The 20,917-nt window shown below is 36.2% G+C and overlaps 1 protein-coding gene across 1 annotated transcript; it reads right to left on the bottom strand.

Moving 5' to 3' along the window:
• Positions 1-285: 285 nt before the first annotated feature.
• Positions 286-20,100, bottom strand: LOC134750024 (microprocessor complex subunit DGCR8). Its single transcript, XM_063685100.1, has 13 exons — positions 19,952-20,100; positions 15,785-15,996; positions 14,771-14,899; positions 13,006-13,148; positions 10,835-11,712; positions 10,284-10,402; positions 9,283-9,405; positions 7,676-7,851; positions 5,127-5,264; positions 4,101-4,220; positions 2,206-2,325; positions 400-555; positions 286-303 (listed from the first exon to the last, which is right to left on the bottom strand). Exons 2-13 carry the CDS (start codon positions 15,993-15,995, stop codon positions 298-300), a joined length of 2,319 nt encoding a protein of 772 aa, XP_063541170.1. The 5' UTR covers position 15,996; positions 19,952-20,100; the 3' UTR covers positions 286-297.
• Positions 20,101-20,917: the final 817 nt, after the last annotated feature.

Below are 20,917 nucleotides of genomic sequence, written 5' to 3' on the forward strand. Positions count from 1 at the left end.
AATAGGTATTTCACAACTCGTGTCGATTTAAAACACTCCCTGCGGTCGTGTTTTAATTTATCGCCACTCGTTTCGAATTTCCTCTTTTCCGCACTTGTATCGTAAATAACTATTATTCTTATTCTTTATTCTACCGTAAGAATTTAAATCTTGTAATACGAGTTTATATTTTAACAATTTTAAACAACACGCCTATCGTGATATATTGACATTTTCGACTTCCAAATTGTTTATATACTAAATAGATTTTTATATTGTGGGTACCTCGAATCTGGGTTGTGTGCTTCTAGTTTCTTCTTAGAGGTCTTAGAGTGGGCAGGTCATCCTTGACAGGTGGAGTACCGATTGGGACCAGTTATATACCTACAGGTCCAGATAGTGTGTACCTCGCGTCTAGAGATCTACGTTGTTGAGATTGGACCCGGAATGTGTGGGCAGGTCGTCCTTGACGAGCAGAGTGCCGATGGGGACGACGGCCTCGTCCCTTTCCTTTAGTTTTCTCATCTCGTTGCGAAGTTTCTCCAGTACGGCGTAGTTCGGTTCGTTGTGACGAGCCTAAACAACATAGTGTTTCATTATTAAATAAATAAATAAATAAATAAATATTATAGGACATTCTTACACAGATTGACTAAGTCCCACGGTAAGCCCAAGGAGGCTTGTGTTATGGGTATTCAGACAACGATATATATAATATATAAATACTTAAATACATAGAAAACACCCATGACTCAGGAACAAATATCTGTGCTCATCACACAAATAAATGCCCTTACCGGGATTCGAACCCAGGACCATCGGCTTCACAGGCAGGGTCACTATCCACTAGGCCAGACCGGTCGTCATTATTAGAGCGGTAATAATATTAAAAACTAATTTTACAATGCATGTGCTCGAAAAGTACGTTTCCTACGGAGCCATATCATGCGGAAAGTACTACTTTTCCGGACTAGTGCTTTTTGTTTTCAATTATTTTTTTACAGTACATATGGAGCTACTTTCTCGCACTAGTGCGAAAAAGTAGCATTTTTCCGCACTAGTGCTTTTTGTTTTAATTTTTTTAATAATTAAACTTATTTGCCATGATATGTTTTTTTATTTACTCGCACAATGCATGGTAAAACATTGTATGATACACGTGCGTAAAAATGATTTCCGCACTTGTTGCACAAATAGCTATTTTACTTGAGAATGAGTACCTGGGTCATTCTACTTTTTTATGACCATTAATTTTGCCTGAAATAAACATTTTAATTGATCGATTGATTAATAAAAAAAAATGACGAGGCCTGTTGCGGATATCAATCATTGGTATTTTTGGGACGTAGCATATTGCTGATTTGCATTTGTAGCCACCAGACGAAGTCTGCGTTGCGGATTTTTTACATGTAACTAGATTATTTTTTAAGACTTTCTCAATTTCTGTATTTTTTTTTAATGTAGTGTGCACATTTTGGATATAATTCTCTAGAGGTAAGGCGCAACAACATCTTGCTGACTACGGCTTGTCGCATATTGCGCGGTGACTCGGACTGCCCGGAACTGGTGGCTGGAGTGTTGAGGTTGTACGTCCCGGATATTCCTCGAGTCTGCTTGAGGCCGCGAACGCGTCCACTATTGTCTGTGCCGGCGGCGCGCACAGTATCGCACAGAAACTCGCCACTCCTCCGCGCCTCAATGCACTCCTGACATCAGCACCAGAGTGCGACTTGTTTGCGTGGAGATGGGCGAATGTGTGCCAGGAGTGTCTGAGGTTTTGTGAGATGAAAGATGATAGGCTTTCCAGCACTTGCATTTGACTTGACTATTTGTATTTTACTTTATATATATTTTGTATTTGTAATTTGTATACCTGTAACTAGTTTAATTATTCGGTGTATTGGCCTATGCTGTGATGCCGTGTAAATAATTTAAATAAATAATAATAATAATAATTTTTATTGTATTGATTGATTAATCTATTGCCAGAAAAAATTAATGATGAATTACCAAATTGTACCGGAAATTAATGACCAAAATTCTTATATTTTTTACTCATTAACAATATTGCAATTGTGTCTAAATATTGACTATATCTTATACTTAACCCAACATGCGTCAATTCTACTAGAGTAAAAATTTAGCCCACATTACAGCGGACTTCCGATAGATGGCACTGGAAGAAAATTAAACTGATAAATGTAGTTTAGTTAGTTAGTTAGTTACCTTGTCTTGCAGTAAGGTGATTTGCTGCTCCTCTATCTTCTTCTCCTTGCAACTCTTGACGGAGCGCGACCCGTACAGACGGAGCAGCGAGCCCCAAGAACGAACATGTGGGTGTAGCGCCTGCAAGCATGATTAAGAGGCCGGTGACGATTTTAGTCGCAAAAATGTAAAATTGATAGATTTAGTCGATGAAATTGTACACCTTTTGTTACCTAATTGAAATAACAAGTACGGGTTTCTATTAGCACGTCTTCTTATCTTACCTTTTATCAGATAAATTTTTTGAAAACAGACTCACTAAATTAGTAATGTTTGCTTTTCTGATGGACGTTTAGGTAAACGCGCGTAAAGCACTGATTTTGTCGCTCTTATTTGTAAATTTCGTAAAGTTTGGACGGTTAAACATGGTAACTTTGTATTACACATATCCTGTACTTGACGTTTATCAGACTACATTTTTATAATTATGACTTTGAACTAGTGTAAATGAAAGTTAGACGAAATCAATTTTCTCCAGAAATTACTTAAAAACAAGTGACAATTTCTCTGAAAATCGACTTAATTTCAACGTAATTTTGATACTTAAACAATCTACAACATTTGCTGAAACTATTCTTATACATCAATTTGTATAATTTACCACCATAAATTTTTGATGAATTTTTAAAAACTGCCCCTTATTTTCATATATTACCGGTGACGCACGCTCGCGACCTCATTATTAAAAGGCAAGATGAGAAGACGTGCTAATAGAAACCAATACCTGTTATTTAGATATTACGTAACAAAACGTGTATTATTTCAACGACTAAATCTATCAATTTAAAATTTTTGCTCCAAAATCAACTACGGCCTCTTAATATTCACAACGACGGGACTTAGGGTCAGTTGCACCATTCGCACTTGACAGACTGATCAACGTCAAGCGCGCCGCGGCGGTTTACTATGAAACTTTCCATACAATAAAATTTAGCTCATTCCACAGCCGAAGCGTACGCGGGAGGAAATTCCTCTTAAACCGCACAGTACGCGACCATTTAGGTGCTAGGGTGTGAGGATGAACCCTGCCGATGGCGAGCGGTGCGGTGATAGAAAGCGGTCGTTGGCATCATGTCAAACAGTTCTTCGGAGCACAGCCCATTGTACAAGCGATAGAATCAGAGTTGGGCGTTATCTAGATAATTATTTCAAATAAATCTAATCACTTCCCTGTCTAGTCTTAGAATGAAACTTAGACCTAAATTGTTTTAATATTTCAAGTATTGAATATGAATAAGTAAATATATAAATTGATCTTCTTTTTATCTCTGCTGTTTAGTGATTAGTGTGTATGTTAACATTATGCACTTAATAATGAACCTCCAGGCCTGTCTCTTAAGTATGTAAAAAAAAAAAAAAGATAATAGGAGATAAATTCAATCACAAATAGTGCGTTGATAACTTTTTTTGAAGATAACTGGCCTCGTTTGTTATTGCTGTAAGCTTATAATAATAAATCTATAGAATGTCACGTCGGGTCAAATCGTCACACTGACACTGTACTACCGACATTCATCTTTTATTTAAAATCCCAACTAATTTATCTAGATAAAAGTGAAACTGATCTAGATAAAATAAAACTATGAAAACGGATTATATCGGATTATAATCCGTTTTCATAGTTTTATTTCATGAGTAACTATCGCGGTAACCGAAGACAATATGATCTAGATAAATTCAAAATAACAAATGACGGATTATTTAGTTATTTCGAATAAAAGATGATTTAGTTATCTTCCCGGTTGTAAATAGATAAATTTTGCCCAACTCTGGGTAGAACACACACAAGGAGGCGAAGTCTCTCCTTAGACTTGAAGGTTCAATACCGCTTGTGAGTTTGTCTAGAATCTAGATACCTGCAGTATGGCCTGGCTGGCTCGCTGTTTGGCCGCCTTCTTGTTTTTACAGACGACGGTGGCGGAGTGTCGGCCGACGCGCATAGTCAACTCGATCTTCTGGTATTCCAATTTTTTCATCTGAAATAAAACAGTTGGGTTAATAATATAAAACAACTAGCTTTTGCCCGCGACTTCGTCTGCGCGGACTTAGTAACTCCAGCTAGAGTAAAAATAGCGCCTCGAGAAAGTCTTAAAATAATCATTCAATTTGAGCATAATATGCACACAAATTATTAGGCAACTCTAGGATAATTAATGATAATTATCTCAATTCCACCATGGTTCCACCCCGCTTTTCACCATCTTAAGGGATTATTTTCGGGATAAAAACAATCATATGTCCTTCCCCGGGACTCAAACTATCTCTATGCCAAATTTCAACTAAATCGGTTCGTCTAATCGGTTCAGCGATTTAAGCGTGAAGAGGTAACACACAGACAGACAGACTTTCGCATTTATCGCGGGTCCTCGATACCTAATTAAATTAAAACAAGACAAGGAAAACACTAGAACACAATATAGAAATAAACTTCAATTACCAAAGACTAACCTAGAGATGTGTAAAAACAGTCCCCAATATAAATGTATTTTAATCACAAATAAAATTCCCAATTATATTTAGCTAGAAACTCGCAACGCAGTGTTTAAAAACAAATTAGAAAATTTATTAGTAGATAAATGTTATTATTCGGTCAAGGATTTTCTTAATAATAATAACTGCATCAATAAATTGCTCTGATATTTAGATTAAGGTAATATTTAAAACTTGACAATTTAAAAGTGCTTGTTGCTAGGCCTATTTGAATAAAGATTATATTGACTTTGACTTTGACTTTGAATGACGATAGTTTATATATTTTTTTTTGTAATATATTATTAATTGTTATTTATAAATGGAAAGACTTGTATAAAATAAATGAAATGAAATAATACATAGTGGATGAACTGGGCTGGGGAGACTCGCCGCCATCTTGGAATGCATACCTCGGTGTGTATATGCCGGTCCTGTGCGCCGAAGTTGCGCAGGAGACACGTGCGAAGTATAGCGTGCGGTGACGGCTCACAAGTCGCCGCGCAGAACTCCGAGATACGCGGGTCCTCGATACCTACGTAGTCGAAAAACTGCACAAAATAACAAAACGTTATAAAACCAAGGTAACACGAATACGAAACGTAATAAACCAAGATTTAAAGATAACGAAAGTTAAGGACGAAACCAATGTAGAGCTAAATCAAGAAAAGTCTGCAGAGATTTTGACAGCACACGCAGGTGTTAAGAGGCCGGTGTCGATTTTAGTCGCAAAAATGAAAAATTGATAGATTTAGTCCGTGAAATTTTACACCTTTTGTTACCTAATTGAAATAACAAGTACTGGTTTCTATTAGCACGTCTTCTTATCTTACCTTTTATCAGATCAATTTTTTGAGAACAGACTCACTAAATTAGTAATGTTTGCTTTTCTGATGGACGTTTAGGTAAACGCGCGTAAAGCACTGATTTTGTCGCTCTTATTTGTAAATTTCTTAAAGTTTGGACGGCTAAACATGGTAATTTTGTATTACACATATCCTGTACTTGACGTTTATCAGACTACATTTTTATTATTATGACTTTGAAGTAGTGTAAATGAAAGTTAGACGAAATCAATTTTCTCCAGAAATTACTTCAAAACAAGTGACAATTTCTCTGAAAATCGACTTAATTTCAACGTAATTTTGATACTTAAACAATCTACAGCATTTGCTGAAACTATTCATATACATCAATTTGTATAATTTACCACCATGATTTTTTTAAGAATTTTTAAAAACTGGCCCTTCTCTTCATGCATTACCGGTGACGCACGCTCGCGACCTCATTATTAAAAGGCAAGATGAGGAGACGTGCTAATAGAAATCAATACTTGTTATTTAGATATTACGTAACAAAACGTGTATAATTTCAACGACTAAATCTATCAATTTTAAATTTTTGCTCCAAAATCGACTACGGCCTCTTAAGGGGCCCACTGAATATCAGTCCGCCGGACGATATCGGCCTGTCAGTTGTTCGGAACTGTCAAATTTTTGTTCTAACTGACAGGCCGATATCGTCCGGCAGACTGATAGTCAGTGGGCCCCTTTAGAATCTAAGTTTGAATTATAGGTACACTAGCTTTTGCCCGCGACTTCGTCTGCGTGGACTTAGTAACCCCAGCAAGAATAAGAATAGCGCCTGGAGAAAGTCTTATAGCAATTATTCAATTTGAGCATATTATGCACACAAATTAGCAGACACTTCATTAATTATCTAGATCAATTCCACCCCGCTTTTTACTTTCTTAAGGGATGATTTTCGGGATAAAAACTATCCTATGTCCTCAGGGACTCGACCTATCTCTATGCCAAATTTCATCTAAATCGATTCAGCGGTTTAAGCGTGAAGAGGGAACACACAGACAGACAGACTTTCGCATTTATAATATTAGTATGGATTAGAATGTATTTATTACTTACATTTATTATTAAGATTTTTTATAAATCATTTAATGTACTAACGAAAAAGTGGATCAATTTTGTAGTTATCTGATAATAACGAAATTTCTATTTGTTATTTTAAACGTCAAACTTTTATGAAATTATGACGTATAAATAACATTGGCATTGCGTGTGCTGTCAAAATCCCTGCAGACTTTTCTTGGTCTAACTCTAAATAACCGCAATTTTACACGTGAACGAAATTGTGTGAAATTTCTCCCTGGTGATATTAACAGCAAGCTGACTGACATTCGAATTTAATTTATGAACTGTCAGCCCGGATATGGGTTGCATTCAAAGCTTGGTAAATTCTTGAAATTTCAGAATTGAAATGGAACTAATAAAAGTAGCGAAAAATGGGGTTAGTAGGGACAAATCACAAAACTGACATTCAAACCTCGATAACATTTTATTTTTACATATGCAAACTGAATGGTGTATATAATAAGTGTTCCGAACGTTTGTATTTTAGTTTTTATTTTATTTTGTGTAGCTCCGTTTCATAACTTTGACGAAAAACAGGAAATCCCACCTCGCCCGTATACCCTCATAATTGGGGTGAGATGGGATTTCATACAAAGGTGATTTTGGAAGATTGTTGGATCGATTTTTTTTTATTATGAGTATTAATCTGATTATTGACATGTTTTTATGATTGTGATAATAGTCAAATTTTAAATTTTAATGTAATAGTAAATGTTTTATGTAATGTAAATGTGTACGGCTCACCCGGTATTGTATTGTCCTAGTCCTAGCTCTAAGTATATTGATTTGCATGGTAGGTTTCAATTAATTGTACTGTTTAACATTAGTATTAAAGTTTTTTGTTACTAACACTTCTACGGGCCATGCCTGAAAATAAATGATAATTTAATTTAATTTAATTACATTATTTTTGTAGCAGGAGCCTTAAAATTCCATCTCACCCCCCTTTCATCCCTTCTCTCCCCATTAATAACCCAACTCTCCCCGCGAACCCTACTCACCCCGTTTTACGGTATTGCAAAAGTTCTCACAGTGAAATCCGGGTCAGCTTGCGGCGCGTCGAGCTCGGCCCTCATCTCCGGGATGAGGATGTGTATGGAGGCGCGCGCGGCCGCGGACTTGGCCTGCCGCTTGCTGGAGCCGCGCCCCGACCCGTACTGCATGCCGCCGATGTGCACCGTGGCTTGGTAAGGGGAGGAAGCATTTTCTACGACAAAATCAGGTCAAATATTCATTGCTGACCAAAATATAACCAAAGATAGATATAACTCACAATGGACTCCCGGAGGACATAAAGGTGCTCGAGGGCAATTTTTTTAAGCGTCGCCTGACGAACTGGCTTCTAGACCAGTGCTACTATAGCGTAAAGGAGTACCTCGACCGCGGTTCAGTTCTAGGATAAGAATTGATTTTCGTGCCTCTAGGTTAGAATTAGTTTTGAATGTATTATTATTTGTACAAAATGGACATTTTAATTATTAATTTGTATTAAGCTTCATTGATGTTATTTATTTTTATTATTTTTAAGATTGATTTGATTTGCACGCTTGCATGCAGGCAAGATACACAGTACATTTATAAATATGTAACATCCCATTACTGTATCTAAGCAAATAAATATTTCTGATTTCTGATTTCTGAACTCCGTAATAGATAGATACAGTCTAAGGAAAAAACGTGCCTCGAAAATCAAGAAAATTTGATTCTCGTCGAGAGGGCGCTACTAGTTTTGGCCTACAGTCGAATAGATGGCGTTGACGGTTTCGTTTGTTATTTAACAATTTTAACGCATATCGGTGAAAGAACATGGGTCAAAATCATAAAAATAATTAATGCAAATAAATAAAATCATTTATCTATATTTAAATACATTCTATCGTATTTTTATAAATCTTCATTTTTAGTTTTAAAGTGTGTCGACAGATGGCAGTGAATTTACTGGGGTTACAAAATTTACTATGACAGTACCGCTCTAGTATAAGTTACTCTATGATATAACATACCTATACTCACCCTAGCTTACCTTTAGTTCGTTTTTTTAGCATTAGAGAAAAGGTAACAATTTTGACATATCTTTTTATTGAAAAATATTAAAAAACGTTTTTAAAAAATTAGTCCGAGACGAGAATGTTCCTTCCCATACAAACGTAGTTCCGCTCTCATTTTAAAACGACTAGCTAGATTGCTCTGAAACTTTTTACTTACAATAGGATAAGGTATATCTATGTCTGTAATTAGTTTATGTAGCTTAAGATGTAGCTTGTAGTTAAAAAAATACAGCAAATTCAATATTTCATACAAAACTTTTTTTTTCCCTTTTTTTATTTGTTTTATAAACTAGAGCTATATAGACTAATTTTAGACCTAGATATACCTCATGTCATTGTATGTGCAAAGTTTCATTACAATCCATCACGTAGTTTTAAAATGACAGTGGAACTACGTTTGTATGGGAAGGTGCAATTCGGCCGAGCTTGCCGGGAACTCTTAAACAACCGAACATTCTCGTCTCACAAGTCAAAACCTCGACATTGGCAGAATCCGCCTTGCTGAACTTAGCGAGGAGTAAAAACCATGAATGAAAAAAAAAAAACAACCCATCCAAAACCCATAATGTTTAAAATTGCCAAAAACTTACCTAGCTGTTTGAACTCGTAAACGGGCTGTTTCTGTAGAGCGCGACGCACGTATTCATGGAACACGGAGAGGTAACTGCGGCCATTCATGTTCATCACCCAGTCGCGCTTGCTCGCCTTACCGCCTACAACATAAAGTTTTAACAGAACCTCCGAGTGATTTACCTTAATCTTATAAAAAAAACCGGCCAAGTGCGAGTCGGACTCGCGCACGAAGGGTTCCGTACCATTACGCAAAAAACAGCAAAAAAAATCACCCTAAAAAACGAAAGAATCTTCTCTATGTAAAGCCTGACCAGTAATATATGATCATTGTCAAGAGGGCGCTGTTATTCTCATGTATAGGGTGACAGTTCAGTATAGTATGAAAAAATTAGTTCCAGTGAAATTCCGCAACATGGCGCGTGACGCGTGATCATATATTCTTGGTCAGGCTTTAGTATAAAAATGCAAAAAATTAAATATAAGTGAAAAATGTTTAAGAACGAATTTCTTATACAGACTGAGATTTCTTTAAACAATCGGTGGTACACTGATTTATTATTAAACAAAAAATATTACAATAAATAGAACAAGACTTAAATCAGTAGTTTTCCGGAACCACGAACCAGGCGCAAATTTCGTCAGTCATCGCCTCCCGGGCGAAAACTCGTATAGGGGTTAACGGCTATGTATGATGTACCCTAGTGAACGTCAGCTGCCGTTCCGTTGGTGGGTTGAGGAATGGCAGCCACCGAAACGCGTAACACGGTCTTTCCACCGCGATACAACAGGCTGACGATTTGTTTTATTAACAATAGCATCTAAACTATCATCTGACAAAGTATCAAACAGAAGGCGATGACGCCGATGACTGAAATGATTTTTCATTTCGTTCATGAGATACAGCCTGGTGACAAACAGACGGACAGACAAGTCTTAGTAATAGGGTCCCGTTTTTACCCTTTGGGTACGGAACCCTAACAACTTAGTTTGATAGTTATGTTTGCTTGTGATTCCTTACCATTATCTTGCCCGTTGGCAGGCTGAGCTGGTATGGTGATAAGTTTGGTGCCTTCCGGTAACGTTGGATACTGAAGCGTCTTCCGAGCCTTAGCGTATTTGCGTCTGTCTGCCCACCGCCTAAACATACATTTGTGGAGTTATTAATACAATATATTTGGAGGTTTGATGTTTCTACTTACTAAAATAAGCAGAGTAATAATATTTTCATCACACTTGCTCGATAAAGATCTTATTTCATGCAGGTGTACTGAAGAACAAATGCCTATACTAATCCCGCGTGAGATGGATTTTGAAAAAAAAAGCTATAACTCACTCGTGAGTTTTTTTTTATTATGCGACTAATTCATACGAACCAAGTAGGTATAAATGAGTTTTACTTTGAAAATACTGACGTTTACAAATTATAATTTTTTTTGTTTATGCTTTAAAATATTTAATTTGATTAATTTAATAGCCGTTTCAAATATTTTTACACATTTTTTAATTGTGGCTGAATGCCGATGGGTCTATGCCTCCGATGCCTAAACTATTCATAACCACGCAACTTACCTGAAATGCATAATATTAACAGTTTTAAACTTAAACAGCTTCTTGCAATAATCATTAATTTGCTCATGTGTCAACTGTTGCGTCTTCCAACTAGTATTCACAGTCTCCACCCTCGGCGGGGGCATAACGATACCCCCGGGCAATATCACGGGCTGCTGATTAAGCGGTGTTTCATCTCTTTCATTCTCATTTTCTATCTCATTATTTTCTTCATCAGGTATTTTATTTACTTCATCAGGTATTTTATTTACTTCATCAGGTATTTTATTAACTTCATCAGGTATTTTATTTACTTCATCAGGTATTTTATTTACTTCATCAGGTATTTTATTAACTTCGTCAGGTATTTTATTTACTTCACGGGGTATTATAATTTCTTCATCAGGCATTTCAATCTCTACATTTTTATCATCATTCTCATTTATTTTGTTATTATGTTTATAAGGACACTCCCTTTTTATTTCTTTGCTTATATCTTCGAGCTCAATAATTATTTCTTCATTGATTACAATTTCCTGTTTTATTTCTTGTATTTCTTTTGATAGGTGTTCTGTAGAATTTAATATGTTTTCGCGTATTTCTTTTGGTTGTGTATTTTCTAAATTTTCGCTAGGTTTTAGATTAACATTTAATTGAATATCCTGGCTAGTGGTGTCTCTACTACTATCATCATTTCCACTAATACTTTTATTTTCCTGCGTACTATTACTAGTATTGTTGGTTACATTTTTATTATGATCGTTCTGTCCCATTCTAGCCCAGGCGCCGCTTTCGATCTGTTCTTTGATCTTTTCGTCTATCTCTTTCTGTTTTTCCTCCTCTTCTAAAGCGCGCCGGTACGCGAGGCACGGTATAGCGCTGATTGGGATGTCGTGCCGCTAAAAATAGGAAAAATAAGATTTTTTTAGTTGTTAAAAAGCATGTTAAACTTAAATATAACAGAAAATTTACATATAAAGAAAAATAATTATTGAATATACAACAGGGATGTTGCGGATGCCGAATTTGCGGATATTTAAAGGCTCACATCCGCGGATGCGTATGTCAAGATTACGTACATAAAAAACGTCAATATTACATTTTAGTAATTTTTTATTAAAAAAAACGAATTAGTATTTGAACAAGAATATAGGTGCGTTAGTTTTAATAAACAGTAACTTGGGCGACTTTTCTGGATCTAAACGATTTCGTTATAGGTAGAATTACTATTTACTGAACTATTCTAGTTCTACACTATTCAATTAAAAAATAAATATAGGTATCAAAATAAAAATAAAATGACTGTGATCTCTTTTTCTATGTACTGCCACTTCACCGCCGGACAAGTTGAACTGATCCGGGTGGATAGATTAATGGTGTTTTTTTTTTTTGATAAAGTGGTTGTAAGTTCCTTCCGATATTATGATAATACATTGAACTTTTTCAAGATCATATTATCATATTTATTACATTAACAACACTACTCATAATAACACCCTTCGCCCTACAATCGCATTACTACTAAAGTCCAAATAAAACAAACTCGTCACTTCTTATCGCTGTCCGTCAATGGCCGCCCTTGCCGAGAGCATGGTTTCTGCAGACGCGAGTCCAGCGGTGCATGTAAACGGGCATGCCGGGTGTTGCCCTTGCCGAGCGAGCCTATGAAGCAGAAGGTCCCGGGTTCGGATCTCGATAAGGGCTCCTATATCATAAATCATAAGTACTCACCAAGGATGTTGCGAATATTCGCATCCGCATCCGCAACCGCGGAACTTCCGCATTATTTTCAACATCCGCATCCGCATAAAATCGATGCGGAGCTTAATGCGGATGTGGAACATTTAGGTACAGGAACGTCTTAGCGGCGGCGTAAGTAATTAGGTAATTTCGTCATTAGCCAATAGGAATCTTGTTTCGTTTTTATGATTCGTCTATGACGGACAGCGACAAGAAGTGAAAAGTGTGTTTTATTTGGACTTTAGTATAGTAATGCGTGGGGCACCTATATTCTTGTTAAAATACTAAAAGTCGTTTTTTTTAAATAAAAATTACTAAAGAGTAATATTTGACGATTTAATGTGCCTAATCTCGACATCCGCATCCGCAGATGTGAGCCTTTAAAAATCCGCATCTGCATCCGCATCCGCAGATGTCAAAAAATCGGCATCCGCAACATCCCTGGTACTCACTCTCGTGTTACCCTTGCCGAGCGAGTATGGTTTCGCCAGCGTGCAGACGCGAGTCCCGCGGTGCATGTAAACGGGCATGCCGCTATAGTGCCGCACCATCATCCAATCCAGGGGAAGCACCTCGAATTGGTTTACACCCTTTTCTGGAATGATAAATGAATCTTGAATTTCTTGGCAGCAATAGCGCCATTCCGGTTATACACGTGGCGTGCGGGGCCTGGCCGCGGGCTCAGTATATACGCCACGAAAACAGGCATAAAGTGATATTGATTGAACGTGACGGCGCCGACTGCCATAGGGCTTGGATATCGCTTGGGAACGTTTTTTGTTGCCTAACGGGTTAGAATGGTCAGGAGGATCAGACTTAGCATGGTTGTTGCATTTTTGGAAAGAAGGCAAATCTTCGCTAAGAGCTGGAAGCGCCTGCAGTTTAAGAATGGCTTTACTATACTGTTTTTTAAATAAATAAAAAAATATTATAGGACATTCTTACACAGATTGACAAAATCCCACGGTTAGCCCAAGAAGGCTTGTGGTACTCAGACAACAATATATATATATATATTTTTTTATTATTTATTAAGAAACAAACAGTCTTATAAAACAGATGAGTATTTAAAGTAGCATTTTTCTGGCAATAGACCTATAGTTTCCTATATGTAAACGACTATTAATAAAAACTTATTACTAAGTACAAATGACAAACAATACATGCATATTGTACATATAGTCCGACAAGAAATTGCAGAAAATTAATAAGAAGATGGGAATAATTTAGTACGGAGATTTTTTTTTTTTTTTTTTTTTTTGTTTAATTTTATTTAATTTCTACCACTTCATGCCGCACCACATGTGTGACGAGATATATGATGAAATCTTAAATTTACAATCGGGTATTTTTATCTCAAAAGAAGAATAAGCTAATTTCTTAAACAATCTCAATGAGCTGCTAAATTTGTCCACGTTTTGGCACTTTTCATTGTACAACCTACATGTGCGTTTAATGTATGAGTGCTGCGCATGTTTAGTTCTGCTGCTTTTGATGCTAAATAACATTTTATTGCGACAACTACGTTCTGTTCTGCGGGGTACGCGTAAATCTATATTTTGCAAAAGTTCAGGGGCATCTACTAAATTATTGAAAATTTTGAATAAGAAAATTAAATCGGTACAGGAGCGTCTTAAGGAAAGAGATTCAAGATTGTATCTGGCTAAGGAGGTGGCGTAACTTTTGTAATTTCTACCTGTTCGGAATTCAAGAGCCTTTATGAATACCTGTTCGGAATTCAAGAGCCTTTATGAATATTTTTTGTAATCTTTCTATTCTGTTTCTGTGTACATCATGAGAGGGGTTCCATACTACAGAAGCAAATTCTAAGCGACTTCTGACATAGCTATTATATATATATATATATAATATCTAAATACTTAAATAAATAGAAAACACTCATGACTCAGGAACAAATATCTGTGCTCATCACACAACTAAATGCCCTTACCGGGATTCGAACCCAGGACCATCGGCTTCACAGGCAGGGTCACTACCCACTAGGCCAGACCGGTCGACAAATACTGTTACTGGGGTCGAGATAGTTTAAAGCTAACTCAATGTATAAATAATGTATGAGAGACAACTCACACTTGAGCGTCGGCGTCTAGTCAGCGCAATGGAAAATGGCGTCGCTGCGCAGTTGCGCCAACGTTGCGTCAAGCAGCAGCCATAGAGTGTGGAGTATCTCTAAAAATAAATAATTAAGCGATTTACCTTCTAAAACAGTCTTTTGTCTAGTTATGTACGCTTTCTCCTTAGGCTTGGGAGCAGCCTTGAAGTCCTCCGGCAGGTCTTCTTCCAGCATCTTCTCGATTTCTTCTTCGGGGACGCCCTCGGACTTGCCTGTAAGAACAATGGAACTTCTGCAAGAAGCTTATTCCTACTCGTGGGATTTGTTCGGACAGTTAAGCGTGACATTATAAATTATAGTTTAATGTACCTGTATATTCAATGTCAAATATTTTTTATTTTTACCCTCAATTCTTGACCTTCAACAAGTGTTCTGTAAGAATCTATTTTGAATATAAATATTATGATTATGATACAGCTAAAGTTTGAGGTATATTAGCAAACATTACGTTGCCATGGGTATGGTCTTTTGGGTCACTCTGAGAACCCTGGTTTAATGGTATTTAAATTATGAAACTCATTTCTATGGCAGTTTAAAACATTTATTCTAACAAAAAAAAATTTCGCTGGGCTAGTATTGTCGCCTAGTTTATGGAACAGAATAACAATAAAAAAAGTTGATCCACCCCTATTAGACCGCGAGCCAGGCGCAAATTTCGTCAGCCATCGCCTCCCGGGCGTAAACTCATATAGCGGTTAACGGCTATGTGTGAAGACGATTTTGTTTATTCACTAACATATAAGCATCTAAACTATCATCTGACAAATCAAGCGGGAAGCAATGACTAAATTTTTTTATAGACTATTTGCTGCCATTCCTCAACCCATCAACGAAGCGGCAGCTCACGTTCACGAGGGTGCATCATACATAGCCGTTATCCACTATACGAGTTTTCGGCCGGGAGGCGATTGGTCATGGAAATCTGTTCCTGGCCCGCAGTCTATATTCTTCAGGGTAACTCTTTCAAAACGAAGAAAGGAACAGATCATAGCATAGATGACTAACTTTCTCTTCAATTCATTTTCTACATTCAATCTCTTGCCAGAAAACATCAACATTTTTCAACAATAGATAATGTGCAAATTTCAAGTAATTACCATCATCATCCTCCTCATCCGTCTCCTCTTCACTATCCTCATCGTTAGACTTGACTTCATCGAGCACCTTGAACTCCCGCAGCCTCTCCAACTCCTCGGGCCGGACAAAGTTGTCAAACTTATCTTCATCGATCTGTCTATCGGTGTCCAGGTCTTCGGTGACATCCTCTATTCTTTGCTTCTTAGATGGTGGTGCTTCGAGTTCACTCATCCTAGAAATAGGGATTAACTTAGGGTGCCTGCATATTATTGATCTAAGCGGGACTTGTAACTTAATAAGATTGTGTGTCAAATGGACAGACAAAGAACTGATTCTATGAGGGTTGTTTCCTTTTGAGGCACAGGACCCTAAATCCTCCTAAGGCACAGCCACAAGACTAAATTTCAAATTTTGCAAAAATAATACAACTGTTCCAATAGGGAATATTACGCGAAACTCCGCGCGAAAATCGTATAAAACAGGGTTGGAGATATTGTCAATTTTTTCGCATCATTAATTTTCTATTCGGTATGTCAAGTATTGGCAATATCTCTATAATTTAGAAAATTTACATGTTTTCCTATTATGAAACAGGACAAAGTGTAAATCATGCTTTCAGAAAATATTAAATTATAATATTAATTTACTCAATTTATTATTGTTTCATATAATATGTCACTCAGAAGACTGACTAATGGTCACTATAAATTTAGGGGTGAATAAACATATAAAATGTCCCTTTGAATGGCCGGCAACCTGTAAATGGTTCATGAAAAACAATTTTGGTACCTTTAAAGATAGTTTGTCACAAAACCACAATAGTTATTGTTAGTATAAATAAACACAATTTCTTAGGAAGTAAAAAAACAACACAGAATTTTGTATAATTGTGTGAAAAGTTACAAATATGCTTATTAACAAAAATTTGACAGAATTTTAGAATAATGTGATAAATTATCGAACTTAAGTTAATGTGATAAATTCTCTTTTTTTTTATTACAAAAAGGCAAGCATTTGACTGCAATCTCACCTGATGGTGTGCCGATGCAGATGTATAGTGGGTCAACCAAATCTTGTCAGTAGAAAAAGGCGGCAAATTTGAAAAATCGCGGGTTAGCAACACTGTGTTCGAAAATTCCGAAATCGCGTGTCATCTGTGTCTTATCTGTGGAATGTGGATCGCCATCTTGCTTGTTTACATTCTGAATCGTCTCTATTTTATAAGAGAATTTCTGTTGTTATCATTAAATACCAATATATTAAATAAGATTGTGCAAATGTGCATGAACTTAAGGTGCCTACAATGTATAATCATGCTCATTGATGGTAAACATTTCTAAAATTTGAGGTTATGATAATTACTGGAGGAAGTTCAGTTCTTCCAGTGATTTTAAGATTATGTGCTGTTTTTTGTTTTAGGGTTAAAAGGCATAAATAAAATTAAAAAGTATGCCTAAATCTATCCAATAAGACCACAAAACTCGCCCGATATAAGGCGTTCGTGGTATTTTCTCTTCACTTCAGACAACTTACCTACGGTGGTTTAATGTACGTGTACAACGCAACCAAGGCGAAAAATAAACTTATTATTTGAAATATAACAAAAATATTGACAGCAATGGATTAGATTATTCTTGTAATATTGGTAATTGTTCTTCATTATATTCTTTCAATGAATGACCTGAATATAGTGTATGCTAAAGTGAGCCATATCTATTTTATTTTTAAAATAAATAAACACCAAAATATCAGTTGTTTGTTTTACTATACAACCGTATAAAAAATTTACACAAGTATGTGACATTCTTCAGGAAAAGTACAATTATTTACATTAACAAGTGGCATATTTATTATCTTCGAGCTCTTTCAATTTCTAAACTGGCGTCAAAAACAGCTCCCTATCGCAGTGCTGATATTTTGTTTGCTCCCTATCTATGTCTTCTAATTTACTTATCATATTAATTAACAATATTAACATCGTTTTTACTCCATAATAATAACAATTTCAAAATGTTTCAATAAAGCCGCGAGCAGCAATTTGAGTTGACCGAAGAGCGCGCTCTGCGCGCTCAGCGGAAAAAAAAAAAACATTTTGGTGTTCGATGTACATTGCTGCTTTTCTTAGCGCAATACTGCATGAATACTGCTCTTTGAGTGTTGCCCTACTTTAGTTTGCTTTACTGACAAGATTTGCTTGACCAACTATATTTAAATGTCAAAAAAAAAATATGTAATCTATTTTCATATTAAATTCAAGTATAAGACTATCCAGTTATATAAACAAACAATATTATTATATACTAGTAAGGAAAATTATAACCTGTAGTCTAGTAGGCTTGAGTCGGTCATGAACTATTTAAACCAAATTTGAACTAAGCACTATTAAGAATGAAATCTTTACATGCTTTAGTTCAGTGAGATTGGAGAGCACTTGACTGAGTGAAACGGTAAATGGATGGAATGAAACGGTCGACAATGTCGCTGGCACAAGTGTGAACGAGATGAAAGAACGACGTGACACTCCTAGGCCCGTAAAATATGAAGTAAAATCAAATATTTTTTTCACATTAGATTTTTTTTCATTGTGTTATGGTGTTTTAATGTTTAATATTGACACATATCGTAGAAGTTAAATTGGAAAAAATCCAATAAAAAACCAATTCCCATTCATTCTCGGCTCTCAATAACCGAGCTGAACTAAAGGAACTAAGAGACCAAACTAGTTCATTTGACCGATTGCCTGGGAGCGCTCTCTGTAGTGATCGAGCAGGCACAAACCTATAGTCTAGGAGAGCCCCATAAAGTGTAGACCACAGCTCTATTAACATGTGTTAACTTAAAAAATCTTTATAAAGCCATAAACCCACTTTGTGGTTTGTCAGTGTTGCGTTCCTGCGTCACATATGGACATATTGAGGAAAGACATCCAAATAGCTAAACCCGATAATCAGAGCCCGGAATTTTCGTAGCATTTTTGAGCTGTCATAGGGACTTCTTGTTTATCGACTTCCGTTTGTACATATGTATATCGATCACATATCGATAAATACAGAATACAATATGTAAGTACAAGTAAACAACATGCAGTCTTATAGCGAAGGAGCGATCTCTTTCAGATAACCTTTGGATAACAACTTTATTAATTTCCTAAAAGATGGTATACAAAGGTTATCTCGAAGAGACCACAATGAATTTTCAAGGTAAAGTTTAATACACTATTGTATACAATTTAGCAGAATTTTCAAATCAGATGTCAGTACCTACCCTAAATCAAAATAATACATCAATTTGAAGTTCGTACTATTTTTTTTATTTTTATTTGGAGATCCAACAGCTGTGACATTAACATAAAAATTATAGTTGATACAGGAAGCCAATTATAGGAACTCACAGGTAGTGACATGATACAAACTAATAGGTACTATACTAAGGTTGCGCACTATCGCAGCCACATATGTAAACAGAGCAACATGAACAAATGATAACTAATAAGGGAGTAACTAAAATACAAATTAACTTAGCAATGAAGACAAAAGACTAGTCAAATGTACTTCATTCTAATGAATCTATATGTCCTAAACACTGAATATTTTTCCTTATTATATGCAGGTAAACGGTATTTTTACTAAAGTGACATTTTAAAATAATAGTGAGTGAAACCATAGTGACCTAAATATTTTGCAATATGTCTCACGAAAGTTTAATTTCGATCTGTAATTTTCTGAACACCTTGTAGATGGCTGGTTGTCTTGAGAACCTTGAGCTTCACAGCAACCTTACAAATAACAAAATCTACACGAAAAGCAGTTCAGACAGTCCACAAATAGCGATGGCGATAAAACTCCAATGCGCTACAACAGTTGGATTTTACCCATCGCTATGTGTACACCTTCGCGGCCGCTGCGCCGAGCCGCTGCCGACGCTGAGCTAGCGGCAGAGTTACGAGAGACGGTCTCTAGCTGTCTCGGACAACAGAGGCCGATCTATTATAACTCTGCGAACAACCGTTGACGATTCAGAGCTTCAGTCTGTAAGAATACATTTCAGACACCTCCCGGCGTCAAATTTCAAGCTTACGATATAACCTGAATTAACGTTAACGTTATAACCGTCCTGTGATTAAATCGCGGACTGAGTTATTTCAGTGAAACGTGAAATTTGACCCGTTTGGTAATATAACTACTTACGCGTGCTCGAATTGACTAAGAAGTATGGCGACGTTGCTTTGTTGCAAATAAACGTTAACTTAATGCACAATTTAATTACCCTGAATTGAATTTAACACAAAGAAATTACGTTAAATATAATGATGCAAGCGTGGCCAGCTGCCTTTTTTCATGGCGTGGAATTTCGATAGTTCTTGCCCTAGCGTCAGTGATGCCAGAGCACTGAAAACTAAAATACGACCCCGATCTAAAAAAGGTACGATTTTACCAAAAAAAGTACAATTTCATTTTTTGTTCCAAAAAACAATATAAACAGTAAAAGCGTTTTAGAAACGGGTGATTTTTTTAAACTGATAATTCACGAAAACTACATTAGTACGAAAAAAAGTAAGGTAGAAAAAAAAAACAAAACAAAAAAGACAAATTTTTACGCAAATAAATCGTACTATTTTGGTCTGTCACTATTATTTCTAAGCCATTTTGGCATATTTTTGAACCGCTCATACGAAAAGTACGTAAAATCGTACTAAAATGTACGGTTTAGCCAAAAAGTACGATTTTAGTACGGTTTTGGGCGGGGTACGTTTTAAGTACGCATGCTGTTCAAAAAATACGTAAAATCGTACTAAAAGGTACGATCTGGCAACACTGCCTAGCGTTGAGTTTGACATGTGGTTTTTTTTTAAATCATTTATGGCCTGGATGCGAGTCCTTTAAGCCATGACATAAGTGTTTTTTTTTTTTTTTTAAACATTTATGGCCTGGATGACATAAGTGAACTGTGAAGCGTTTTTTGACAGCTATAAACTTGTAGCTTACTTCACTGCAGGCGGTTGATAGCGCTTAACGGGACTAATTCGTACGAAATACCGTCGCGTTTGATATACGTTAGACAACGTTACCTTATCGTCTCTCGAGACTTTTGTTTGATCAATATTCTTAATATATATATATATATATATTTTTTTTTTAACAGTGACTGACACT

This window comes from Cydia strobilella, chromosome 19 (genome assembly GCF_947568885.1).
Source record: "Cydia strobilella chromosome 19, ilCydStro3.1, whole genome shotgun sequence".
In the NCBI taxonomy this organism is placed as follows: domain Eukaryota; kingdom Metazoa; phylum Arthropoda; class Insecta; order Lepidoptera; family Tortricidae; genus Cydia; species Cydia strobilella.